The 22097-nt window shown below is 40.1% G+C and overlaps 2 protein-coding genes and 2 non-coding genes across 10 annotated transcripts in view; 3 read left to right on the forward strand and 1 right to left on the reverse strand.

Moving 5' to 3' along the window:
* lrba (LPS-responsive vesicle trafficking, beach and anchor containing) overlaps positions 1 to 13766 on the reverse strand; it is a 176532-nt gene extending 162766 nt beyond the window's left edge. For 2 of the 7 annotated variants that reach the window (XM_026171363.2, XM_026171361.2), the window contains exon 1: positions 12837 to 13766. In XM_026171363.2, the coding sequence (XP_026027148.2) occupies positions 12837 to 13022 (186 nt within the window). In that variant the 5' untranslated portion in view covers positions 13023 to 13766. The remainder of the gene's footprint in view (positions 1 to 12836) is intronic. The other 5 variants (XM_026171365.2, XM_026171362.2, XM_026171369.2 and 2 more) reach the window with 3 other exon arrangements.
* A 4064-nt stretch (positions 13767 to 17830) lies between these two features.
* On the forward strand, positions 17831 to 21989 carry rps3a (ribosomal protein S3A). The gene is made up of 6 exons (XM_026171380.2): positions 17831 to 18263; positions 18840 to 18943; positions 19301 to 19488; positions 21090 to 21298; positions 21440 to 21549; positions 21821 to 21989. The coding sequence occupies exons 1-6, from the start codon at positions 18202 to 18204 to the stop codon at positions 21946 to 21948; spliced, it is 801 nt and encodes a 266-aa protein (XP_026027165.1). The 5' UTR covers positions 17831 to 18201; the 3' UTR covers positions 21949 to 21989.
* Positions 19149 to 19222, forward strand: LOC113024874 (small nucleolar RNA SNORD73). Its single transcript, XR_003272736.1, has one exon. It is a non-coding gene; the product is annotated as a small nucleolar RNA SNORD73 (small nucleolar RNA).
* LOC113024875 (small nucleolar RNA SNORD73) lies at positions 21596 to 21662 on the forward strand. Its single transcript, XR_003272737.1, has one exon. It is a non-coding gene; the product is annotated as a small nucleolar RNA SNORD73 (small nucleolar RNA).
* Positions 21990 to 22097: the final 108 nt, after the last annotated feature.

Raw genomic sequence — 22097 nt, forward strand, 5'->3', positions numbered from 1 at the left:
TTTTGAAAATGGGGTTGTACAATAACCAGATTCATACAAGTTTCAATGTAACGCCTCCAAATTTTCAGTTAGTGCAGCCGCTTTGACTCCAGCAACCTACGCATTGTGGGTTAGCATGTAGGTATGCAATCACAAGGGTGCAATTTTGCTGGTAAAGTGAGCTTTAACTCAAAACACAATTTCAACACACTGGTTTGAATACACAAGTATTACCTGGGTATTCTACACGTTAATACTTTGATCAGTAAAATAACCGGATAAGTAAAGTCTGAGGGAAAGCAGATGATCCCTTATGAAGGGTAGAATCATTCAATCATGCCCTTTACTAATGCAGAGGAACACGCCTCTAGTTACAGAGCGGCTTCAACTAGAGGAAGTGAATATATCACCAGTGTGTCTGTCTGAAGTGAAGCTGAATATCATTAATTATACTAACACTTTACCATAAAGCTATGAACACTGTAAAGTGTCAAGAGTGTCAAGAAACCATCTGTTCTGTGCTTCTAAAACTACTGCACATAACAGACTTCAGGTTTCAATGTAGAAAACCTTTCTGAATCAGAATGACAGCTGACTTGGTCTGAATACAACAGTCAAGCAGCTGACACTGGGACACTTCTCCCCCCTTTCTTAGTTTTCAGCCTAGTCTGTTGCATTTACTCATGTAAAATATTAAGACATGCACTTTATCAACTTGATCTCAGATAGCTTCTGATAAATGTCTCTAAATATTTGCATAGAGTGCAGTAAAACTAAATTAATTTGAGCAATTTGCAAAGCAGTTTACAAAAGGTCAGGGAAAAAAGTTTAGTATTAATCTCTTATAACACTTTTACTGAAAAACAGTTATTGCTGTATGATGCAATTTCAATAGAAATAAAAAAAGTAACTTCTCATGCAATGCTGTGTCATACAAAACAGTTTGCCACATTTTCCACATTCTTAAGTCTATCACAGATATCCAAGGGCAGTTCATTTTCACATTATCTAAGGTTTACCTAAATTGCTAATCAACCTGCCCAAAAGCAAAGGAAAAGGTAGACAGCAATGCTATGAAACACTAGAAAGAGAAAAAGCAAGAAAGAACATTTAGACATTAACATTTACATTACTTTCCCTTTAAATCTTTGCTCACACTATATTATGTTGTATCCAGCACATATTATGTTTTAACATTCACAACCCATCTAAGCATCTAGCACTGAAACTTGACTATCTGCCAAATAGTACTGCAATATCATCACTGTGAAAAGAAAGGTTAACACTGCTTGGCCAGAAGCTATAGCGTTCAAACATGTCATTTTAACTAGAACTTCAAGGTGCCAGCATTCAAAAAAAGCACATGCTTTTCACATAACAATGCTTAATATAATAGTTAATTATCTCAGGTAGGTGCAACTCCTAGCTGGTCAATGTACAACTTTATTTTAACAACAGCTGACCTGAGCTGTTGTTAAGTCCACTATCATAATTGTCCTTCAAGTGATTCCACTATTGTTACCATAAATGCTGGAACCAATAAAAATGATGAGTAGCCATTTTATCTTTATATCTCCTGAAGTCAATTGTTGATAGTCCTGCAGTCTCAATGCATAAAACACTTAATACTGTTACCCCTCTGAAAAAGAAAGCTATGACTCAGGAGGCCAGTCCCATGGTTCAATTCACACTTTAAAGCATCAAAGCATTTATAAAGAATTTCAGCCAGTCTGGGAAGATAAGCTAGAAGTGCACATTACTCACTGTTATTGGAAGGAAACAAAAAAAAACAACATTTTTTAACAGGCCGAGACAGTCATAGTAACTCAGTTCAGCCTTTCATTGATTTAGCTGTCAGGACTGAGTCTTTCCAAACTGTCACAGATGTATCATCAAATGGAGCCGCTTTAGAATAAGGCCAGATTTAGACTGTTTCTCTGTGAGTTAGCATTAACAATAAGTTGATTTAGACCATAAACGGGCCCCAAATGGATTTGACAAATCTTGAAGACATACCTTGCAGACAATACCTGATTGGAACTGAGATTACTCCAGCAATGACCCAAGGCATAGCTTCAAACTATGCAAGAACTATTCAGACAAATGCAATAAAATGCTACTCTGTCTGTCCATGTATCATAACGTATCATACCTCACAGCTACTGAGATGTTTGTTACATAAGGAGTACCTGTCAAACTGAGTGAAAGGCCTCATGAAGCATGTGGGGTAAAGTCTCCAAATAACCTCTGCAAGTTACCAGCTAGAATGTCAAAAGAATCTGGGTGTACTCTGCATCTCTGATCACCAGCGTTTCTTCACTGGCTCTCAGTTTAAAAAAATAAATAAATAAAAAAAAATTAAAAAAAAAAAATCACAAATAGCATTTAAAATCCTTTTCCTCATGTACATAGACTTTAATGAACAAGCTTGATAATATCTTAAGCTGATTCCACACATGAACTGAGAAAACTGTCAGAGGAATTGTCCAAAGCTCTCTCAGATGTAGGACACAGCAGGAGATAGTTCACATCAGCCATGCCCTCAGTACTGGAAATACTCTGTTTGGTTCAAGCGAGGGTGCTGCTGGGTAGCGTGATCATGAGAAAGGACACAAGACAACAGACGAACTAGGAAGTTTGTCGGTCAGAGACTGTTGAACATCCAGTCAAACCATGTCAGATGTTTTACATCCTGACATGTTTTTCCACTGGGTAATCTCTATAATACTATAATGCATGAAAACAGCTTTAAAGACTTATCATAATATCATCCTAGTAGAGCTCTTTGTAGTATAGTGCAGACTTCAAGAGTATCCAAATTAGGACGGCAGGCAAAGCTATCAGGATCCTGTGTTGTGGACAGACACCCTGCTCTACTTTAAACAAGCGGCCCAAAACTTCTCTTCGGGGCAAAAATTGCATAAAGATTAAATGAAACTTAAATGAAGTGACCCTAGCCATTTACTTAACGGTACAGTATTAATCTGTGTGCAAGAAAATACAAATGATAGCGGGCATAATTACCCCTGTGGCTCTTGGGCAGTTTTATTATCAGCTTGTTGGTGTTTGAGAGCCTTCAACAGCGCCTGTTCCCAGTTTCCGCCATCATAACCATTAGCATCTTGACAAAATGCCTTTGTGAGCTGGCACAGTTACAGGCGAAACAATAAGTAGAGATGTAGGCCAAGTAGTAGGCTACACTACCCTGACCCTGTTTCTTAAAAGCAGGCAGTCACTGCAACAACCGCAAATGGCGAGAAATCTATGAGCAGTTAATCTTTTACTATTTGTTCAGCATTCTACATTTAAAAGCAAACCTAAACCAGAACAGTTTGGAGAATGGTACAAGTGACTCAGGTTTGAGTGAAAGAACAACACTCAAAGAATATTAATTTAACAGAAGTTGCAGGAAGACAAAAACCATTAATCAAAAATAATCAAATTAATAACGCAAGTTTTTCTTTTGGTTTCCTGGAATGTTTGTTCTCTGACAATAATTGGAAACTTTAAAACTAACTTTCAATTAAAAAACATATGCGATTACATCTAGACTACTGTGTGTGCAACAAGACTTTAAGTTGGATGTGTTGCCTGCTTGATAAATGTATTCTAGCCACACTTTGCCAATTGTCCATACGAGCTGATTAGTTTACAAATAAACTTGCAGAATGTAGTAATTCTAATAATTGGAATTGTGCTCACTGAAGTAAAACTTGTATAAACAATAAAGCTAATTGGTTATTCACTGCTGTGTGTTACAAGTCTACATTTGGTGGTCGCCTGAAATCTAAGTTTGCTCACTTACAAAGAAATGAACAGTCTCTAATTTTTTGGTAGTTTCATTTTAATACACAGAGAGAATATCAACCAAAAATCCAGAAACAAACCCCACATTTCATTAAAATTAAATATTGCTTTTAGTGTCATTGAGTAGAATGAGTATTTGATACCCTACCAACCAGAATTTTGACTCCCACAGATTGTTTGTGGGCACACAAATTACAATGAATCAATTACAGATACTCCCAACTTCAACTAGTTGTGTGTATATAACACACGCGTCCACAGAATCAATTTCTTCCATTACAACTTCTCCACCACCATAGGTGAGACCAAAGAGCTGTCAAAGGATGTCAGGAACAAGATTATAGACCTGCACAAGGCTACATGTGCTAAAAGACCATCTGCAAGAAGCTTGGTGAGAAAGTGACAATGCTGGTGTGAATATTTGGAAAGGGAAGAAATATAACGCACTTAGAAACGCAGTCTCCAACAACACCATTAGCAACACACTATACAATAAGGTCCAACCGTTCAAGAAAGAACTTGTACAGGTCCAACTTAAGTTTCCCAGTGAACATCTAAATGATTCAGAGAAGGCTTGGGAGAAAGTGCTGTGTCCAGATAAAAATCAAGCTATTTGGCATCAACTCAACCTGTCGTGTTTGACGGAAGAGAAATGCTGAGTATGACCCAAAGAACACCATCCCTACAGTCAAGCATGGAGGTGGAAGCATTATGCTTTGGGGCTGTTTTTCTTCTAACGATACATGAAAACTTGAAGGTACATAAAGGGCAGGGATATGTAATGTAAAACCTTAGACTTCCTGCCCTCAGCCAGAACACTGAAGATGACTCATGGATTGGTCATCCAACATGGCAGTAACCTGAAACATGCCACTAAGGCAACAAAGGAGTGGCTAAAGAAGAAGGACATTAAGGTCATGGACTGGGTCACTCAAGTACATGTATTGCTTGAGGATCAAATACTTTTTTCACTCAATGACATTTAAATGAATTTATAACTTTTCTGTAATATGTTTTCTTTTTTTCCTGGACTTTTGTTTGATATTTTCTCTCTCTGCATTAAAAGGAAACTATCAGAAAAAATAGAGACTGGCTTTTCTTTGTAAGTGAGCAAGCATACAAATTCAGCAGGGAACAAATTATTTTCCCCACTGTACTCCAGAGGTAGTTACCACTAAACTGTCATGTGGAACAAGTTTCCCTAACCACACTCCTGAAGTAGGATGTGACACCAGGCAACTGTTCCCACCCAGTGCTTATCAACGCTCCCATTAAATCTTTTTAAAGCAAAAACAGGAAAAACAAAGCACACTTCTCAGAGATATTTCATGTAACTACAGTGTCCCAAAATACTATATCTCAAGCTTTTAACGGTCTCTAAATTCTTGTTATGCAAGACATTATATCTCTCCGATGACACGCATCTCTTTCAAACCCTGTTAAATCCTGAGGCCATCTGCCTATTTGTCAACAAACAGCAGACAATGAGGCATGATGGGTGCATTATCTGACCTGCTCCAGGGCTAAATAAAGACACTGCATAAAGAAGGAGAAAACAGGCATTCCAGTTGTGGCTTTTTAAACCCACTTACACCTATAGCTCATCCAGACCAGCTAATCCTGTTTACCCTCAAGAAAACTCACTGTGGTGATTTCACTGTTATTTCTATGAAAAAGACATGACTGCCAAAATGGTGCAACGAACACAAATGCCCTCTTTTGTTTAGGGAAACAAAAAGACCATTTACGGAAACAATGAGCACTGAATATTATTCTGAAAATAAAATAAACAGACAGTCATGCTGACAGTCAACAGTCCTATACCACTTCGGACTACCTTCAGATACAGTGATGCAAGAAGAAAGAGGTGTGACCCTGAAATTGGGCTGATGCGACAGATAATTGAGAGAAGCAGATAGCATTTCATTCATGTGTCAGATTAAAGGGCTCTTTGTTACTGCCAGAGAGGGCAAAGCATGCCTGGAGAGAGCACAAGCATCGCCCTCACTCTTACAGCTTTTGTGCCAGACTGCTTGCAAATGAAGGGAGAATGTGTGTGTGCTTGTGGGCAACATATGCACACAAGCAGTGAATTATGAAAAAGAAAAAAAGAAAAAAGACTCAAGTGTTCATATTAACACTTGTCTACCATCTTGGGGATTATCTTATTGCAACCATCGCTAGTTTCTAGTCAGGGCAAAAATAGCCTGTATCTGCTGATAAGAATAAAGCTACTAAACTCAATTTCACAGTTTTAAAGCGTGACACATAATAATTCCACAGAACAACTACTTTTCGGGATTTATTCCTGCACTGGGAAGTAATAAGGGTCCCAGGCAGCCTATTTAAAGAAATAAAAAGGGAAGATGCAAGTTTAGAACAATTAATTTCACTTATGACAGCCTATCTCAAAGGAGGATCCTCTGTGTCAACATCAGTCCCACAGATGATAAAGTGGGCAACAAGGCACTATCAAACACAAACTGCACATGCTCAGAAGCACAAAGACAAAGAAAGAGACCTTAAAATATCACTGAAGAAACAGAATAAAACTGATTTGCCTCGTTGACACAACTAGAAATACAGAATGCCTGGAAAACAGTAGCCTCGTAGAAGGGAAATTAAATGCAAGTAGATATCATAAAAAAGGATAAAGACATGCCCAAAAAGAGGCCATCTAAGCTATAGCTACAGCTAAATACAGATTTAATACATAGTGTTGCAGCAGGTAGTTCAAATACAGTGGCTCAAGACAAACTGAAGCACATGGACAGACAAATTCCAACACTCCACATTTTAACATTTGAAAAAATGAAATGAGAAACGTCAACTTTATGAATGAAATTATGATTTTACTATACGCCATCTTCCAGAAAGCCCTGTAGCATAACAAGATCACTTTGGTTAATGAAGCCCTGTGGCACAGACTGCATTTTCAGATACATGAATAAACCTATCCCATATTTAATAAATCATAACTAAATAGAAACATCACAGAGTTTTATTTGTGGCTTCTTCTGCTACGAGCCTTCAGGCTGTAGTTCTTTGTGATAAACACAAATACTTTGATGTGATGCATCATTTTCATAAAGGAAATCAAAACTAACACTTAAATGATCATAGCCAGTGTATTCATATAGTTGTGGGCTGCATAGCTGTCTGCCATCGGCTCTATGACCTTGTATTCAGGTAATGCCGCCGTTACATTCCACCCATCTCCTGTGTCACCTAACAGAGGAGCCATGATTCCAGCTCAGCCTGGCTCCTCTTCACAGAGCGTCACATTAGTCAGTGCTTTATTGGGACTAGGAGATTACCTACCCTATGTAAGGCAGCGGTATACCTCTTTCATTCTCTTATATTGGGATAACCGCAAGAGCCCCGACGTCCCACTGCTTCATTTTAAAGTGCCCATGTATTAACAGTATTTACACCCTCTGAGATGTCCATTAAACACAATAAACCCTAATGAAGGAATACTGATGTTGCCTAATTGCAGCCTTTTATTTCCTCATTTATTTCTATCCTATGTAGCAACATGTAATTATGTGTGATTATGCATTACAAGGCTGTCTTTGCAAATCTACAATAAAGTCTGCTAACTAAAAGAGAATTACATCAGCAGACAGATACAGACAGTAACGTTTATTACTGGCTCAACTGAGAATTAACACCCCAGTCTGCAGCTCTTTCCAGCTTTCAGCACACTGTTTCAGTTAGCCAGAACAAAAACAAAACAGTGGCACTTCCTCTAAAGCTGTGGGCAGCCACTTAAAGCACAAGGGCGCAAACAAACCGATTCTACACTACCTGCCTTAAAAAGGGGGGAAACAAGTGTAAACGAGTGACTACTAGACAAAGTCAAACATTTACTCAAGCCCAAGAGACCCACACATTTTCCCCCTCAAAAGTTGGCATGGGGTTAAAACACCAGTGACCATTGGACTTAACATTTTGACAGAAAGCCAGATATCAATATCTCAGACTTGCTAAATGTTGAACTTTGTTCACCAATTCATCTGTGTTTCAAGAAGTGCCATGTATAATCTGTAATCTAGTGGGATGAAAACTGTAACTCAGCTTCCCTTTGTCCTAACCAGTGTGGTTTGGGGATTGTTTGGTTTTTTAAGCCCACTGATTGGCCAATAGAGCAGGCTGTAACACTTTGGCAATAATTAGTTTCACTTCGTTTTAAAGAAATATTCATTACTTTTGTTTTAATAGTTAAAAGGTTAGAAAACATTATTTAAAAAAAAAAAAAAAAAAGCTCAACTATCAATTTGTGTGGCCTGTTGTCATAATGTGCACAAATCATGTTGTACACCCAATAACATCTTGACACAAGTGCTTTCAGTTTCTCTGGCTCCATTCAGGGTGGGTGCTGCTATGCTTTAGACATGCAAAACAAACAACAACAACAACAACAACAACTACAAAAAACGTGGACACCTGTTGAACCATTATGAACATGTATTTATTTATTTCCCACTTAAAAAGATAAATGGCTTCTCAGTAGACCCGCTGCTCAGATGCCTTGATGAAATAAGGACTTGGATGGCTTTGAACTTTTTACATTTTAATGAACAGAAAACAGAAGTGATGGTTTTTGGTGGCGCTTCTGAGGCCACTATTATAGATCTTGGTTCACTGGCACAGTATGTTAAACCAGTCATCACTAATCTGGGAGTTAAAATAGAGGCAAATCTTAAACTTGAAAGCCAGGTCAGAGCTGTTGTAAGATCTAGCTTTTTTCATTTGAGGGAATTAGCCAAAATAAAGCCTATCTTATCGAAACAGCATTTTCAGACAGTAATCCATGCCTTTGTTACTTCTAGGCTGGATTATTGTAACGCACTTTATTTTGGGATTAGTGATGCGTCCATTAGGCGCCTGCAGGTTGTGCAAAATGCTGCAGCACGTCTTTTAACTGGAACAAAAAAGTTTGAGCACATTACCCCTATTTTAATTTCACTCCACTGGCTACCTGTACATTTTAGGATTGTTTTTAAAATTCTCTTATTTGCTTTTAAATCTCTTAATGGCCTGGCCCCCCCCTACCTCTCGGAGCTACTACAACCATATACACCTGCCCGTTCCCTTAGGTCCGCCAATCAGCAGCTCCTTAAGGTACCGAAAACTAAGTATAAATTTAAAGGTGATCGTGCTTTTGCTGTAGCTGCTCCAAAGTTGTGGAATGATCTGCCCTTGCATGTTAGGCAGGCCTCTTCTGTCTCTGAATTTAAAAGTCTTCTTAAAACATATTTATTCGCTGAAGCCTTTGGCATTGATTAGAGGGGTTGACTCAATTTGTTTTAACATGTTTTAATTTATTGTATCTATTTATTTTATCGTATCTCATTTTAATTTTCTTTACGTATGCTATTAACATGTACAGCACTTTGTGAAACCCTGGTTTTATGTTAAAGTGCTTTAGAAATAAAGTTGGTATGGTATGTATGATCAAGAGTAATAAGCACATAAAGACATAGTAAAAAGAAAGTATGCCATCTTTCAGGTCTGTGTCTTTATATATCAGGATATAACAAAAAAAATTCTGTTCCTTAGTGGGTCCGCTAAAGAACAGAGCTACTATTTAATTCCTGCTAATCACTGATAACTGATAACCTCTATAAAAGCAGATGTTTTGGTAGTTTGTTGGTCTGGAGCATTCAGCTGTGTGTTATCACAATGCCAAGGAGCAAAGACATCCACAGTGATCTCAGAGAAGAAGAATTGTTGCTGCCCATCAACCTGCAAAGTCTAATAAGGCCATTTCCAAATGATATGAAGTAATTCTGCAATGGGAAATATTATTGACAAGTACAAAACATTCAAGACTGTTTCCAGTGTTCCCGGGAATAGAAATCCCAGTAAATTGACCCCAAGGTCAAACATTATGCTGCTTTTGGTTTCTACCTTATTCAGAAGGGGTAGCAACAGCAGGTAGCGCTGCATATTTAAGTTAACAGTTTAAATCCCAGAAAGTTGATTCTGTTTTAGTGGGAGGGAAGTCTCATCAATCAAGTTTCCTGACATCTTCACTCCCAGCTGAACATCAAGTCCAAGTGTGACTGGGAATATGATCCCAAACACAGCCTCAGATCTACAAGCAGAATGGCTGAAAAAGAAAACAATCAAGGTGCTACAATGTCCCAGTCAAAGTCCAGACCTCAACGCAATGGAAATGCTGCAGCAGGACTTTTAAAAGAGCTGTGTATAAACAAATGCCTGCAAAACTCAATGAACTGAAGCAACGCTGTAAAGAATAGAGGGACAAAATTCCTCCACAGTGATGTGAGAGACTGAAAGTCATACAGAGAATCATTACTTCAAGTTATTGCTGCTAAATATGATTGTACAAGCTACTCAGCTCTTTATTCACCGCTAAGCATTTTGACTTAGCTTTTGTTAAATAAATAATGACGTGGTGAAATGTGTCGAGTCTTGTTGTTCATCAGAGGTTGTATTTAAATTATTTTAAAACCTGGTAAGAACCAGATGATTTTTTAACTACGTCTCAATACATAAAAACTTAGAATTCCCATATTCTTTCTTTACCATAAGTGTGAAAGCCACTGCAGAGGTAATCCGTTTGAAGCGAAAATATGCCTTTTTTTGCACATTGTTCCTCTGGCTGTGTGCAAACTTGTGTATTTGATGCAGACTCTGGAAAAATAAAAACTTGCCATACTCAGATCCAAGAAAATAAAGAAACAAAACATGTTTATGCTGTGAAATTCATCCCTTGTATTACACCAGTGCTGCTTTAAACAGATTGAATTTGTTAGCCAAGACAGGTCCAATGAGCCATGACAGGGCAAGACTTCATAGGACCAAAATATTAAAAAAAAAAAAACTGTCTCTGAATACAGATATTGTACTCTGCCACACAGATTACGGTTTGTTTGTTTTGTTTTTTTTTTCCTTTCCTCTATTTAAAAGTAAACTTGAATACCGGATTATGTATCAACAGTTCAGCTGTTGCACTGACAAAAGTTCAGCTCTCTATTCTCTGGCCTGCTCATCTTTACTTTCACTTTTAACTGACAGCTATATACCCCTTGAACCTTGTATCGAGATAGCGTGAAGCAGATCGACCAACTGGGGGGGGGGGACAAAACAGCGTAACACTCAGACTGTGACTGTGTGAAGCAAACTCTTCTTTGCCCCCATCTATAGCAAATTCCTGACTCCAGGCACAAACAGGGCCGGCACATGAGCCCGTTTTTCTAAAAACAACTGAATAGTGGCGTTTATAACCCAAGCCCACGTGCTGCGAGTCATCACAACCACTGCTGATGAGTTGTGACACAGAGAGACAATACTCTTGGGGAAACCATGTAGTATTTAATCAATGTAGGGCTCTGGCAGATACTACCAAAGAGAAAACTATGACCACTGTGATAAATCAGACTATCATGTGGAAAGCTGTAGAATGTTGTAAGCATAATGAAATGCACAGCACCTCCTGAAAAATGACACTGTCCATGATAAAAATGCAGTCCAGAAGAGCTGCAGTGAGACAGAGGAGCCTGTACAGATCATATTTGTACAATGATGGCTTTCTCAGCTTAAAGGGGAAAAAAAACAAAACACACACACACAAAAAAACAATTGTACATATAGTCACTGGAAGCTGCTACTAAAAACAATACTTCCCCGTGATACTGCATTTACATTGTCTGCTTTTCCAGTCAGCGGTCCTCGCTTGCAATCACATGTCTGTCTAAAATTAATAATAGCAACAGACAGACAAGACTGGACACAAAAAATAAAGAAATAAATGAGGAAAAAGCGAAAAAAAAAAAAGCTTTGCTTTTGCAGCATCCTGGTGACACTACAAACATGTCCAATCAAAGTAGGTCAGTGTAACATGGGTCAGTATAAGAGTGGAAAGACAAGTTAACTGATCGCTTTTTGTCTGAAAGGCATTTAATCATCATCTGCTTTGTTAATCAATTCACCGCTTAGTTTTTCTTCTTGGTTAAATGAAGTTTTCAGGCTCTCAGCTGTGCTGATATTTAGCTGATGGGATAGTTTGTGTTTAGTAGTGCTTACAAATATCTCGCCATGAGTCAGACATCTACTTGCAGTTCATTAGCCTCCTCTGTGGGGGTTGGCGTTGGGAGTAAACTATACTATATGACTATAGGCGAGCCTCCCCTATCTAAAGGATTCCATTGTTGTACCACTGTGACAAAGCAGTTTTGCAGGTTCTACCTTCACGTCTCCTCCCTCTCCCTTCCTCCCACACCTCACCAGTGAAAGCTGCAGTTGAGCATGCTCCCATTCATCACGGTAAGTTTCCTTGTTACTGGTAGTTTCATTCATTCTCATGCAGACACCGCAAAGTCACTTTGTGAAAAGCTTTGAGGCAGGCGAGGGCTATCAGTACTGCAGACAGGCCAAGCTGGGGTACATGCTTTAAGGTGGCCAACAGGTAACAGACAGATAAGGCACCCAGTATGACTGACCTGGATATGTCACACACTCTCTCACACACACACACACAAAAAAGCACTGACTGATTTGCTGCTGCCGCAGTATTTTCTCTGCCACGATTATTCTCACATTGGTCATCATGTCATGTTCAATAACAACCTTAGCAACATGTTTTTAACACTGATAATTACATGTGTACATGCAGGGGCCCAATAAGACAACAGAACAATGCAGCATAAGAAACTGTATGACATGCATGTCTAAATAATGAGAACCTGCTCTGATGAGCCCAATCACTCCAGCTATCTGTAAACAACAAACCAACAATATACCATTTAATTTACAGGGCCACATGGATAATAAGGGTTCATTAGAGAGAGAGGTCCTATAGCTGTGACTCACTGCAGTTTCCAGTGTAGGCTGCTTGCCTTTAAGTCAATATGGCCACACTTAGTAGAAAGTATCGATTTTGTCAGTGCTGACAGACGATCAACGCCTTTCTTTTATGCAAATATGGGTGTAAGCCAGACTTTCCCAAAGATTCACAGCCAGTACCACAGCGTGACAGTGCTATCTATGGCCTATTCTGAGCCCCATAATCAGCTTACCAGGTTGAACACCGTCTCCACAATGTCTCGGTTGGAAACTTCCCCAACTTCCACCAGGCCGGTGAGCACGGCGAATTTCATTCTTATCCCCCTGATAGGCACTCCGGGGTTGAGCCCCACGGCGCCAGGTCGCCCGTCCTTCCCTTCACCTGGCGGTGCAGCGCCCGCTGTCTCCTCGCTAGCCATTGCTAAGGAAGCGGACGGGACAGGTGGCGTTCACAGGTAAGGCACCTGTTCACCTCCAATGGTGACAGTGGAGCCGATGTCAGAAGAGGGAAATAAGGGGGAGGGGGGTTTATCTCCCCTTCAGCTGAGTTGTTGACAGTCTATAGGCACATAAGCAAGACGTTTCCCTCCCATCCAAAAACAGCCTCGAAAGTGGGTAAAAAAAAAACAAAAAACGAGAGAATTTGATGACCGCTGACACCGCGAGGCTGGAAATGTCAGTGCTCCTCTCCACGGTGAACTACTCCTCTGCCCTGTAACTTGATGCCACACGGAGGGTTTTACACTGTTAAAAGCCGTGGAAAGTGTGGTGCAGGTAACAAGGGGAGAAGCAGGTGAAGAAGAGTTCGCCCTTTTACCTGTGTCCTCCCGTGCTCCTGTGCACAAACGGCAAGCGAGGATACTTTAATATCTCCGCACAGCAGTGGAAGTTGCTATTGTCACTGAGTCCACTCACTTGACAGGTAGCGCTTGGCATAATAATAAAAAAAACTCAAACTGAATGGAAGCAAGTCCGCCAACAGCTCCGGAGAAAGCCGACAAAGAGCTGAGGTCCGCTCGGTGACCCCCTCCTCCTCCTCGGGAAACTCCGCACACTTGGCTAAATGGCAACGTTGACCCAGCTGCGCTGCATTTGCTTCCTGATCTACCCCGGTAGCTTCAGCTCGTCACCGCCATGACAGTATAGCCCTTGAGTGAGTGGCGCATGCGCAGTACACAACTGGGGACTGTTAAGCTCAGTGGCAGGTGTGCAGCTCAGGTGGTTTTCTAGCTCCGTGCACAGGGACTGCGTTCAAATCAACAGCGTGTGAACTGAGTTACTGCGAAACGTTAACGGTTTGAGCCCTGCCGCTTAGAAGTCCTCTCTAAACAGGCTCCACACAACAAAACTCGCGATTTCACAGTCTCTCTACACGCACACCACATCATTAACATCAGTAACACAAGGAGGCAAAATAAAATGCACAACAGTAGTCCGCTAACCTCAGCGAGAGAGCTACATTATCACCGTTTAAGCAATGCCAGCTAAAATTAATGTGGGACTATAAGCTTGGAAATTTTGCGTCTGAGCTGTGTCTGTCGCACAGTATGCATATTTACACATTACAGGTTATTGAAAGTGTCTTTGTTCCGTTTTCGGGAAAAGCAGCTTGCTACCCTAACCTCAGGACAATGCACATGTCACGTGAACCCAATGTAAACTACAATGCTGAAGGGAGGACGTATAATAGTAAGCAGATAATGCTGCACTTTAATATTTCAAAAAGTTACACAGACCATGGGGCTGTTTATGATAATCCAGGTTTGACTGTATGCTGTGTATCAGCATGCATATAAACCTCAGGGGGATATATTTCAAATACTGCACTTGAAATGTGGCTTTATTTTGAACATGTTAAAAACATAAGGAAAAGAATAATCACAATGTATAACTTTACATGTTGAAAAGGGAGCAGAAATAAGTCTAATTCTATTAAATCCCACCCCCTTTCCACAAATAGTAACAACAATCATAATTTTTTTCTTCCTGTTTATGCCCTCTCCTAGAGATAGAGAGAAAAAGCAATTAAAATAAGGTAGAGTGTACAAGACAAGTGCCTGCTACATACACACAGAAAAGTAGTAACTGTAACACAAGCACCAACAAATCATGTTCTGAGTGTAGGAGTCTTAATTTAGAAATCTTATGTACAAACTGTCAATGTAAATCACACATCATATAATGGATAAAAAGAGGATGTTATAGCTTAAACTAACACAACAAACAAAATGAAAAGGCAAACAGGAAATACATGCAGAACAACGTTTTTGTAGGGCACAACAGCGCACACTGACAGATGTGTGCATCCCGCGGCGCTGAAAACCAAACATTAAAGCAAAGTGACGGCTCTGCTTTGCTTGCCTTTTCAAATCACCGCCACAACCATAACCCCTGACACGTGAGGGTTTTTTTTTTGCACGGCTGAGGAGAAGAGACAAAACTCTAATCAGACACAATCAAAGCAGTCGAAGTCAAATAATGCCCATATTTGATACTATCTGTCTTCCCATCTCTGTTCTTTCTAGTGACTTCACATTGGCTCTGTGGGATGGATGTGCAGCCATGAGTGTTGCCACAGAGGCAGCTGGCGTCACCGTTCCCGCTGACCTCCCAGTAAAGTGTAGCTGAGCCCTCAGGGACCCTGGGAGTCATGGAAGCCAGCAGCACCACCCATGAGATGCAGGCCTTGTCTCTGATTTAATGACCTCAAATCAGCAGTCTTGTTCACTGAGCCCAAAGACTTTCTTAAATACGACCTTCAAAAAGAAGAAGAAAAAAGAACAGAAAAAGAGCAGAGAAAGCTTTTACTGACCTTTAAACTGAACTGTGCCTTCTTATTCTCCTGCAGGCTTTATGCAGCTAATGAGTGGACAAGTTTGTGACACAGCGCCACCGTAATCGTCTCTTTCTCCCCTCTTGCTGCCATCCTGTTGGAAGCTCTTATTATCTCAGAAGAAGATTATAACATCTGCAAATGATTTAGTGTCAGAGATTGCAATTAAACTGATGAGCCCTTGTTAAGAGCTCAGAGTGTGTCAGAGCAACTCTTTGAAAAATATCTTTTTAAACCATCTTGAAAGCAAAGATGACTAAAGTAATGACGGCAAATGTAATAAGCTTCTCATCCGAACCACAAATGTAAAGTTGTTGCTCATGCAAACAATACAGCAGAGGCTGTAGATCAGGGTTGTCAAAGTCATCACGGGCCACATACAACCCTACTTTGATCTCAAGCGGAACAGATCAGCGAAACTCTTCTTTCTGTCTATCTGAATTTAACTGCACATTTAATCCCCGACATATCTCAATATAAGAAAAAGAAGTGCAATTTCAACAGTAGCTCTCACTTTTCTTTACATGATAAAGAAATGCCGCTGTTGTAAATGAACAAACCCATCAGCGCCACTCTTTAGACTTAAACTGTAAGAAATTAATATGTAAAATTACAGAAATGAGTCTGGTAGCTCATTGATAAAACTGCCCTGTAATTATAAAGCAGAAAGTTACTTTCAATTCACAGAAAAATGACCTGTTTTATTTATTTATTTACATTGGACACTTTATAAAAAACTAATAAAACAACCTTGTAATTTCTATAGTAGTGAAAAAAACGTGAACAGGTGAATTGTATCAGTAGATGGGAAAATGTATGGAGTATGTTGGAGTTTTTGCTGGACTGATTTTTACCCCTGGGCCTTATGTTTGACACACCTGCTGTAGATGAAATAAAGGCAAAAAATGTCAACATAAATCAGATTTTGAATGAGAAGACACAATAAACAGCTGCCACGTCCTTCAAATAATTTTTGAAAACATCTGTGGCACTAGGAGCTGGATTTGTCAAAGTACTAATAACCTTGCTGGCATATTAGGAAGAATTAAGGAGCAAGACTTTACATAAAACAACACCTTTTTACCTGTTTACCTGGTTTACATTTGTCAATATTGGTATATGAAAGATGAAGTCCACTAACGTGTTTACTTTGTGTCCTCCATCAGGAATCAACATCTTCCACAGAATAATATGACCTTCATACAGGTGGAAGATTACAGGACTATTGTATTAGGCTTTGTGGGTAAGTGGATAAATAACCTCCGAAGTGTATTTTCCCAACAGACAAAATTCTTCCCTTTGTTACAGTAATAATGTTGGTGGAAAACAGGCAACACGCCTATTTTACCTGTTTGCACACCTTGAGACTAGTTCATCCTGTTCAGAGATGTGGAAGAACTTGTCTCCCAGTTAAAAAAAATTGGTGTGGATCACTTTTTGCTAGAACAAATGACACAAATTACTAAATACGAAAATGTTGTACTATTGCCTTTCAGCATTTGACAAATTTTACTTTGAAAACTGTTGTTCCCTATGGCTGTAGTTAGTTATAAATTATTGTTGAGCTTTTTTTTTTCCAGCTTCCATTTATTTAAAAAGATTACTTAAAAAATGTAGGTTTTGTCTTTGTTACTTTGTCCTCTTTGGCCCTTCCACTGTTTTTGCGCTGTGGTCTTCTATAATCTGCCAGTAATCAAATACTTTTAGCAGGCCAGGCTATTTTATGTTGTTGTATTTGCATATCAGCCTTTAATACTAAAATGATTGTGGTTTCTATATGATTTTTATTTTATTGTTTTTTATTCTTATTTGCTTCCTTATCGTTGTAGTGGTGGACCGTCAAACTGATTCGCCATTTCTGGGATAAAAAAAAAAGTTTCCTGAATGTGGAATCTGAAATCTTTTCAAGCTTGATTAGACTACCCGTGGTTTAAACTAATAGAATTAAATGGGATGACCAGATCCCAACAAACTAAATGTAGGGCAAACACTGTGTTTGCGTGGGGCAAAGTGGGACAGGTTGACAATGCTGAATTTTATTTCACTGTTATTTAAGCCGCTGTTCTGCCTGGTAACAGTTTTTGGCTTTCAGTTGTATATGTCAATAGACTGATATACCTTTTTTGAGGCATGTCTGACATTTTGGGCAATTTTTTAACCAATCATGACTAATAAAACTGCTACTTCACACTCCTGTGTGAAGCTAAAAAATAAATAAGCTCAGTTTGTCAGTATATACTATGACTTCATTGTCTTTGTAGTTGTTTCTGTCATATTCAGCAGAATCTGCAAAGCTTGTGACTTTTTGATTTGGTTACTGTTCCCTGATGAGTATGGCATTAGAGATGCTGACCTGACTATAATTTAAAAAAAAAGCCTTGCCTTCACATGCTTTAACTTTAACTCTTTATTATACACATTTGGTAAAAACGGTCTCTTTGAAAAAGCATGTCCTGCAGAACCGATCAAAGTGTGGGACACTGTCTGAAGATGTGGGAGAAGGGCACAGGGGATAAAAATGCTGCGCATTGCCACATAAAGCGGAACGTCTGCTCACCTTATTGTTACTGATTTCAAAACTCTATTTTTTAATGTAGTTTGTTAGTTTTTTTACGAGCGTGTTAGACTGTGCTTTCACCGGCAGAGGGAGACAAATGAAACTGCAAAAACACTCGCGAGATGAGACAAATCTCACGAACCCCGAGCCGTCTCTTTAATTCTCGCGGGATTTCCGAGTTCCTCCTCTTTCACTCCCTGTAGCCAACATGGCAGTCGGCAAGAATAAGAGGCTGACCAAAGGCGGCAAAAAGGGTGCCAAAAAGAAGATGTAAGTTGGACATTCAGACATTGTTGTGTGAGCAACACTTCGCTTTTTTCGTTGGTGTCGTTTTGGTGTGAAATGGGTGAAGGATGAAGTCGATTTTAGGTGGATGTTAAGCGGCCAGTGCTAGTGTCGGCACCGCCGGCCCCAGTGGCGCTGAGCTGTAGCATGATGTCTCCTTTCATGCTCTTAGACTTTATGTAGTTAAAGTTGATTTTATCATGTGCGAGCAGCTCATTTGGAGTATCACCAGCACAGTAAGGGAAAGCTCAAGTAATTTGGTTGCTAGCTAGCGCCTGCAATCTTATATGCTAAAGGCTACTGAATGTTAGCTTAACTGTAGGCGAGCTTGTCTGGCAACATGGCAGTCGGATCCTACGGCTAAGAGTTAATGTATCTAACTTATAACACCATGTGGTGCAGACAATCAGTACGACCGAGCTAGTCCGTTAGGAAATCGTGAAATCGATTAGAGTAGTGGTTATTCCACGGTGTTTGCTAATCCGAGCAGTGTCCTTTCTCGTACTGGTATTCAAGCATGGCTGAGATGATTGTGAATTAATACTTTCTACTCTCCTGCAGTGTGGACCCTTTCTCCAAGAAGGACTGGTATGATGTCAAGGCACCAGCCATGTTCAACATCCGCAATCTTGGCAAGACCTTGGTCACCAGGACTCAGGGAACCAGTAAGTCTGCATTGTGCGAAGGCTGTTGTGGCTGTTGTGTGTGTTGTATGCTAATGTTGCTTTCTGTAAAGAACAGAAGTGTCATTCTTTGATTCAGTGAAACTCTGGCAGTAGTAGTAAAGATCAGCTTTAGAATTGTGTAGGTGATGCATTGTTTTCTAATGCTGTCCATAATTATCTGAGAGTATCCTTGGCGTACAGTGGGAATGTGTGATGACAAACTGTTTCGGTCCCAAATGAGGGGCCTGATTACTTACGAGATCAACTGCCTTTCCCATTATCAGTACTTCAGCTTCCAGAGACTTCTCGTTACCTTTCAACCCTTTAACCTTTTTTCGTACCTCTTGTACCACACAGGAATCGCCTCAGATGGTCTGAAGGGACGTGTGTTTGAAGTGAGCCTCGCTGATCTCCAGAATGATGAGGTGGCCTTCCGCAAGTTCAAGCTCATCACTGAGGATGTTCAGGGCAAGAACTGCCTCACCAACTTCCACGGCATGGACCTGACCCGTGACAAGATGTGCTCCATGGTCAAGAAGTGGCAGGTGATGGTCACATTTTTCACCAGTGGTGCCAGATAGCTGATGATGTCACTTATGCCAATGTGTTTGTTGAGATTTGGCTACAGGGCTACACTATGTATGGTCTTGGTGTGAACATTCAGGTTTGTATACGGTATATTTACGCTGAAGTGTAAATATTGGGACTCAACACATTAGAAGGAAAAGAAAGACTTATGAGAAATGTCTTCCATGACCAGTATAAAGGGGGAAGTAATCCAATGTAATGTGGTATGTTTTAAAGCTTTTTAGATATACTTCTTTAATATACTGTCTTTTAAAAAATAATAATTACAAAACAGGAGCTTTGAGAAGTCAATATAATCACCAATGCTGCTTGGCGATGGAGAATTCTGAGTACTGGCATCCTCACAGGGCTTTTTGTCAGTGCCCCTCATGCTCTGCTGGGAGAGTGCACAGTTGATGTTTGTGCGAAGCTCTTTCACACATGCGATATGGGTTGCTGAGGATACTGGGAGCTTATTTTTGCAATAAGCCTCCACCTTTCCACAGCATTGTGTGTGCTGTTCGTGCTGTTCTTGTTTCAGAAGTGAGTGAAGCCTGTGCTGATGGATCCCTTCATTGTTTGTTAATGACATGAAGTTAATTCTGGTCAGTGGCTTAAATGTTGGGCCTATGAGATGTGTCGGCAGTTAAAATTATCTGAAGTGGTCAACCACTACAGTAGTAAGCTGGTGAGTGCAAGCAATGGGCCATCGCTAGTTAAGTCCATTCACAAAACCCTGTTTGCGTAAACATAAATTCAGGTTCACAGCGGGGTTTCATCCAGTCCCAGAGGCAGAGTGCACTCTAGAACTCAGTCTATCAAAGGACTAACATGTTGTTTGACTTTTGCTTGCACGAAATTAAAATGATAAATCATGTTAAGACGTAAGTGCGTACAGTCATCTGATCTGTAAATTGTATTTATTTTTTGGCCCGAGACAGCGGTTATTAAAGTGTTGGGTCTTCTCAGCAGGCGCTGGTAAAATATTTTGGATTTGAGTGTGTTGGTCATATATTCATAATTTTGTAGTGTTGTTTACAGCAATGGTAGCAGCAAAGTCTGAGTGCACCAATGCTCTTTGAAACGCAAGCAACAAAGTGTCATTTCATGTTCCCATTCAAAAACCAAAGGCCACTTTATTAGATACACCTGGGATATCTAGTGTGTTCAGCTATTTGTTATACTTTCAAGCTTGTCAATGTTGTATATTGGACTATTACATCTGAGATTTCCCAACATTTTATCCGCTCAGATGGCATACATGTGGACAGCGAGCAGTAGAATCATAGACTGTTGTAGAACAAAACTGGAAATGTAGAAGCTTTCTAAATGTAGAATATGTGGCAGAGTTGTCGCATTAGACTTCACAGCTATACCTAGTTCCTTGGCAGACAAGTGTACACCTCAAACCATTTACTGGTGACTCCAGATTAACAAAACTTTCAAGTTGGGTTTTAATGCATTTTGGTTCGGAAAAAGAAACGTGAGAAGCACATTGAAGGAACACGAGCAGAAAAAGTTTGTTACAGACCGATGCGTTTTAAGGCGGCACTGTTAATGTCATCATTTTTCTGCTCAGACCATGATTGAGGCCCATGTGGATGTGAAGACCACCGATGGCTACCTTCTGCGTCTTTTCTGTGTGGGTTTCACAAAGAAGCGTGCTAATCAGATCAGAAAGACCTCCTACGCCCAGCACCAACAGGTCCGCCAAATCCGCAAGAAGATGATGGAGATCATGACACGTGAGGTTCAGACCAATGACCTGAAGGAAGTGGTCAACAAGTTGTAAGTCTCATGTTTCTGACTAAAGCACAGATGGCATTATTAATTTAAGATTGAGCTAATTATATCTCTGAGTGCACTCAGGTTTTGTGTGTGTCGCAATTGATGGTTTTAAATGAATGCGTTTGCTTTTTCGTATTCCAGGATCCCTGACAGTGTTGGCAAGGACATCGAGAAGGCATGCCAGTCCATTTACCCTCTGCACGATGTGTACGTTCGCAAGGTCAAGATGCTTAAGAAGCCCAAGTTCGAGTGTAAGTAATGCATGTTAGTATTTACAGTGTTTCTTTTGTTTGTGGGAACAAAAGATGACAATGTTTCGGTCCCATATGATCACCTGATTACCTAATTGAGATCAGCTGATGTTCCCTTGCAACATGCTAGTTGACAAGCAGACATTCTTGGTTTAATTGAATGAAATGTTACAACTATGTCTTTGCCATTACATATGTATGACAAACTGTCATTTGCAAGTTGTCAGTAATGGTTTGATCAGTCAGTTAAATTCCCTGTCCTCCCTTGCAGTGGGCAAGCTGATGGAGCTCCATGGTGAGGGTGGTGCTGCTGGTGCTGCAAAGGCTTCCGGTGATGACACTGGAGCCAAGGTGGAGAGGGCTGATGGCTATGAGCCCCCCATTCAGGAGACAGTGTAAAAACACCCTGATTTGAATAAAAAATGTAAATGACCAACAAAGTGTCCTGTTTCTCTTTGTCAGTAAAGTAATGCAGTCGTTCAGTCAGTGCATGTAAGGAGGGGATAAAATGCTACAAAATCCAGCACTCTCGAAGGAACTAGTCACCA

This window comes from Astatotilapia calliptera, chromosome 6 (assembly GCF_964374335.1).
Source record: "Astatotilapia calliptera chromosome 6, fAstCal68.1, whole genome shotgun sequence".
NCBI lineage: Eukaryota > Metazoa > Chordata > Actinopteri > Cichliformes > Cichlidae > Astatotilapia > Astatotilapia calliptera.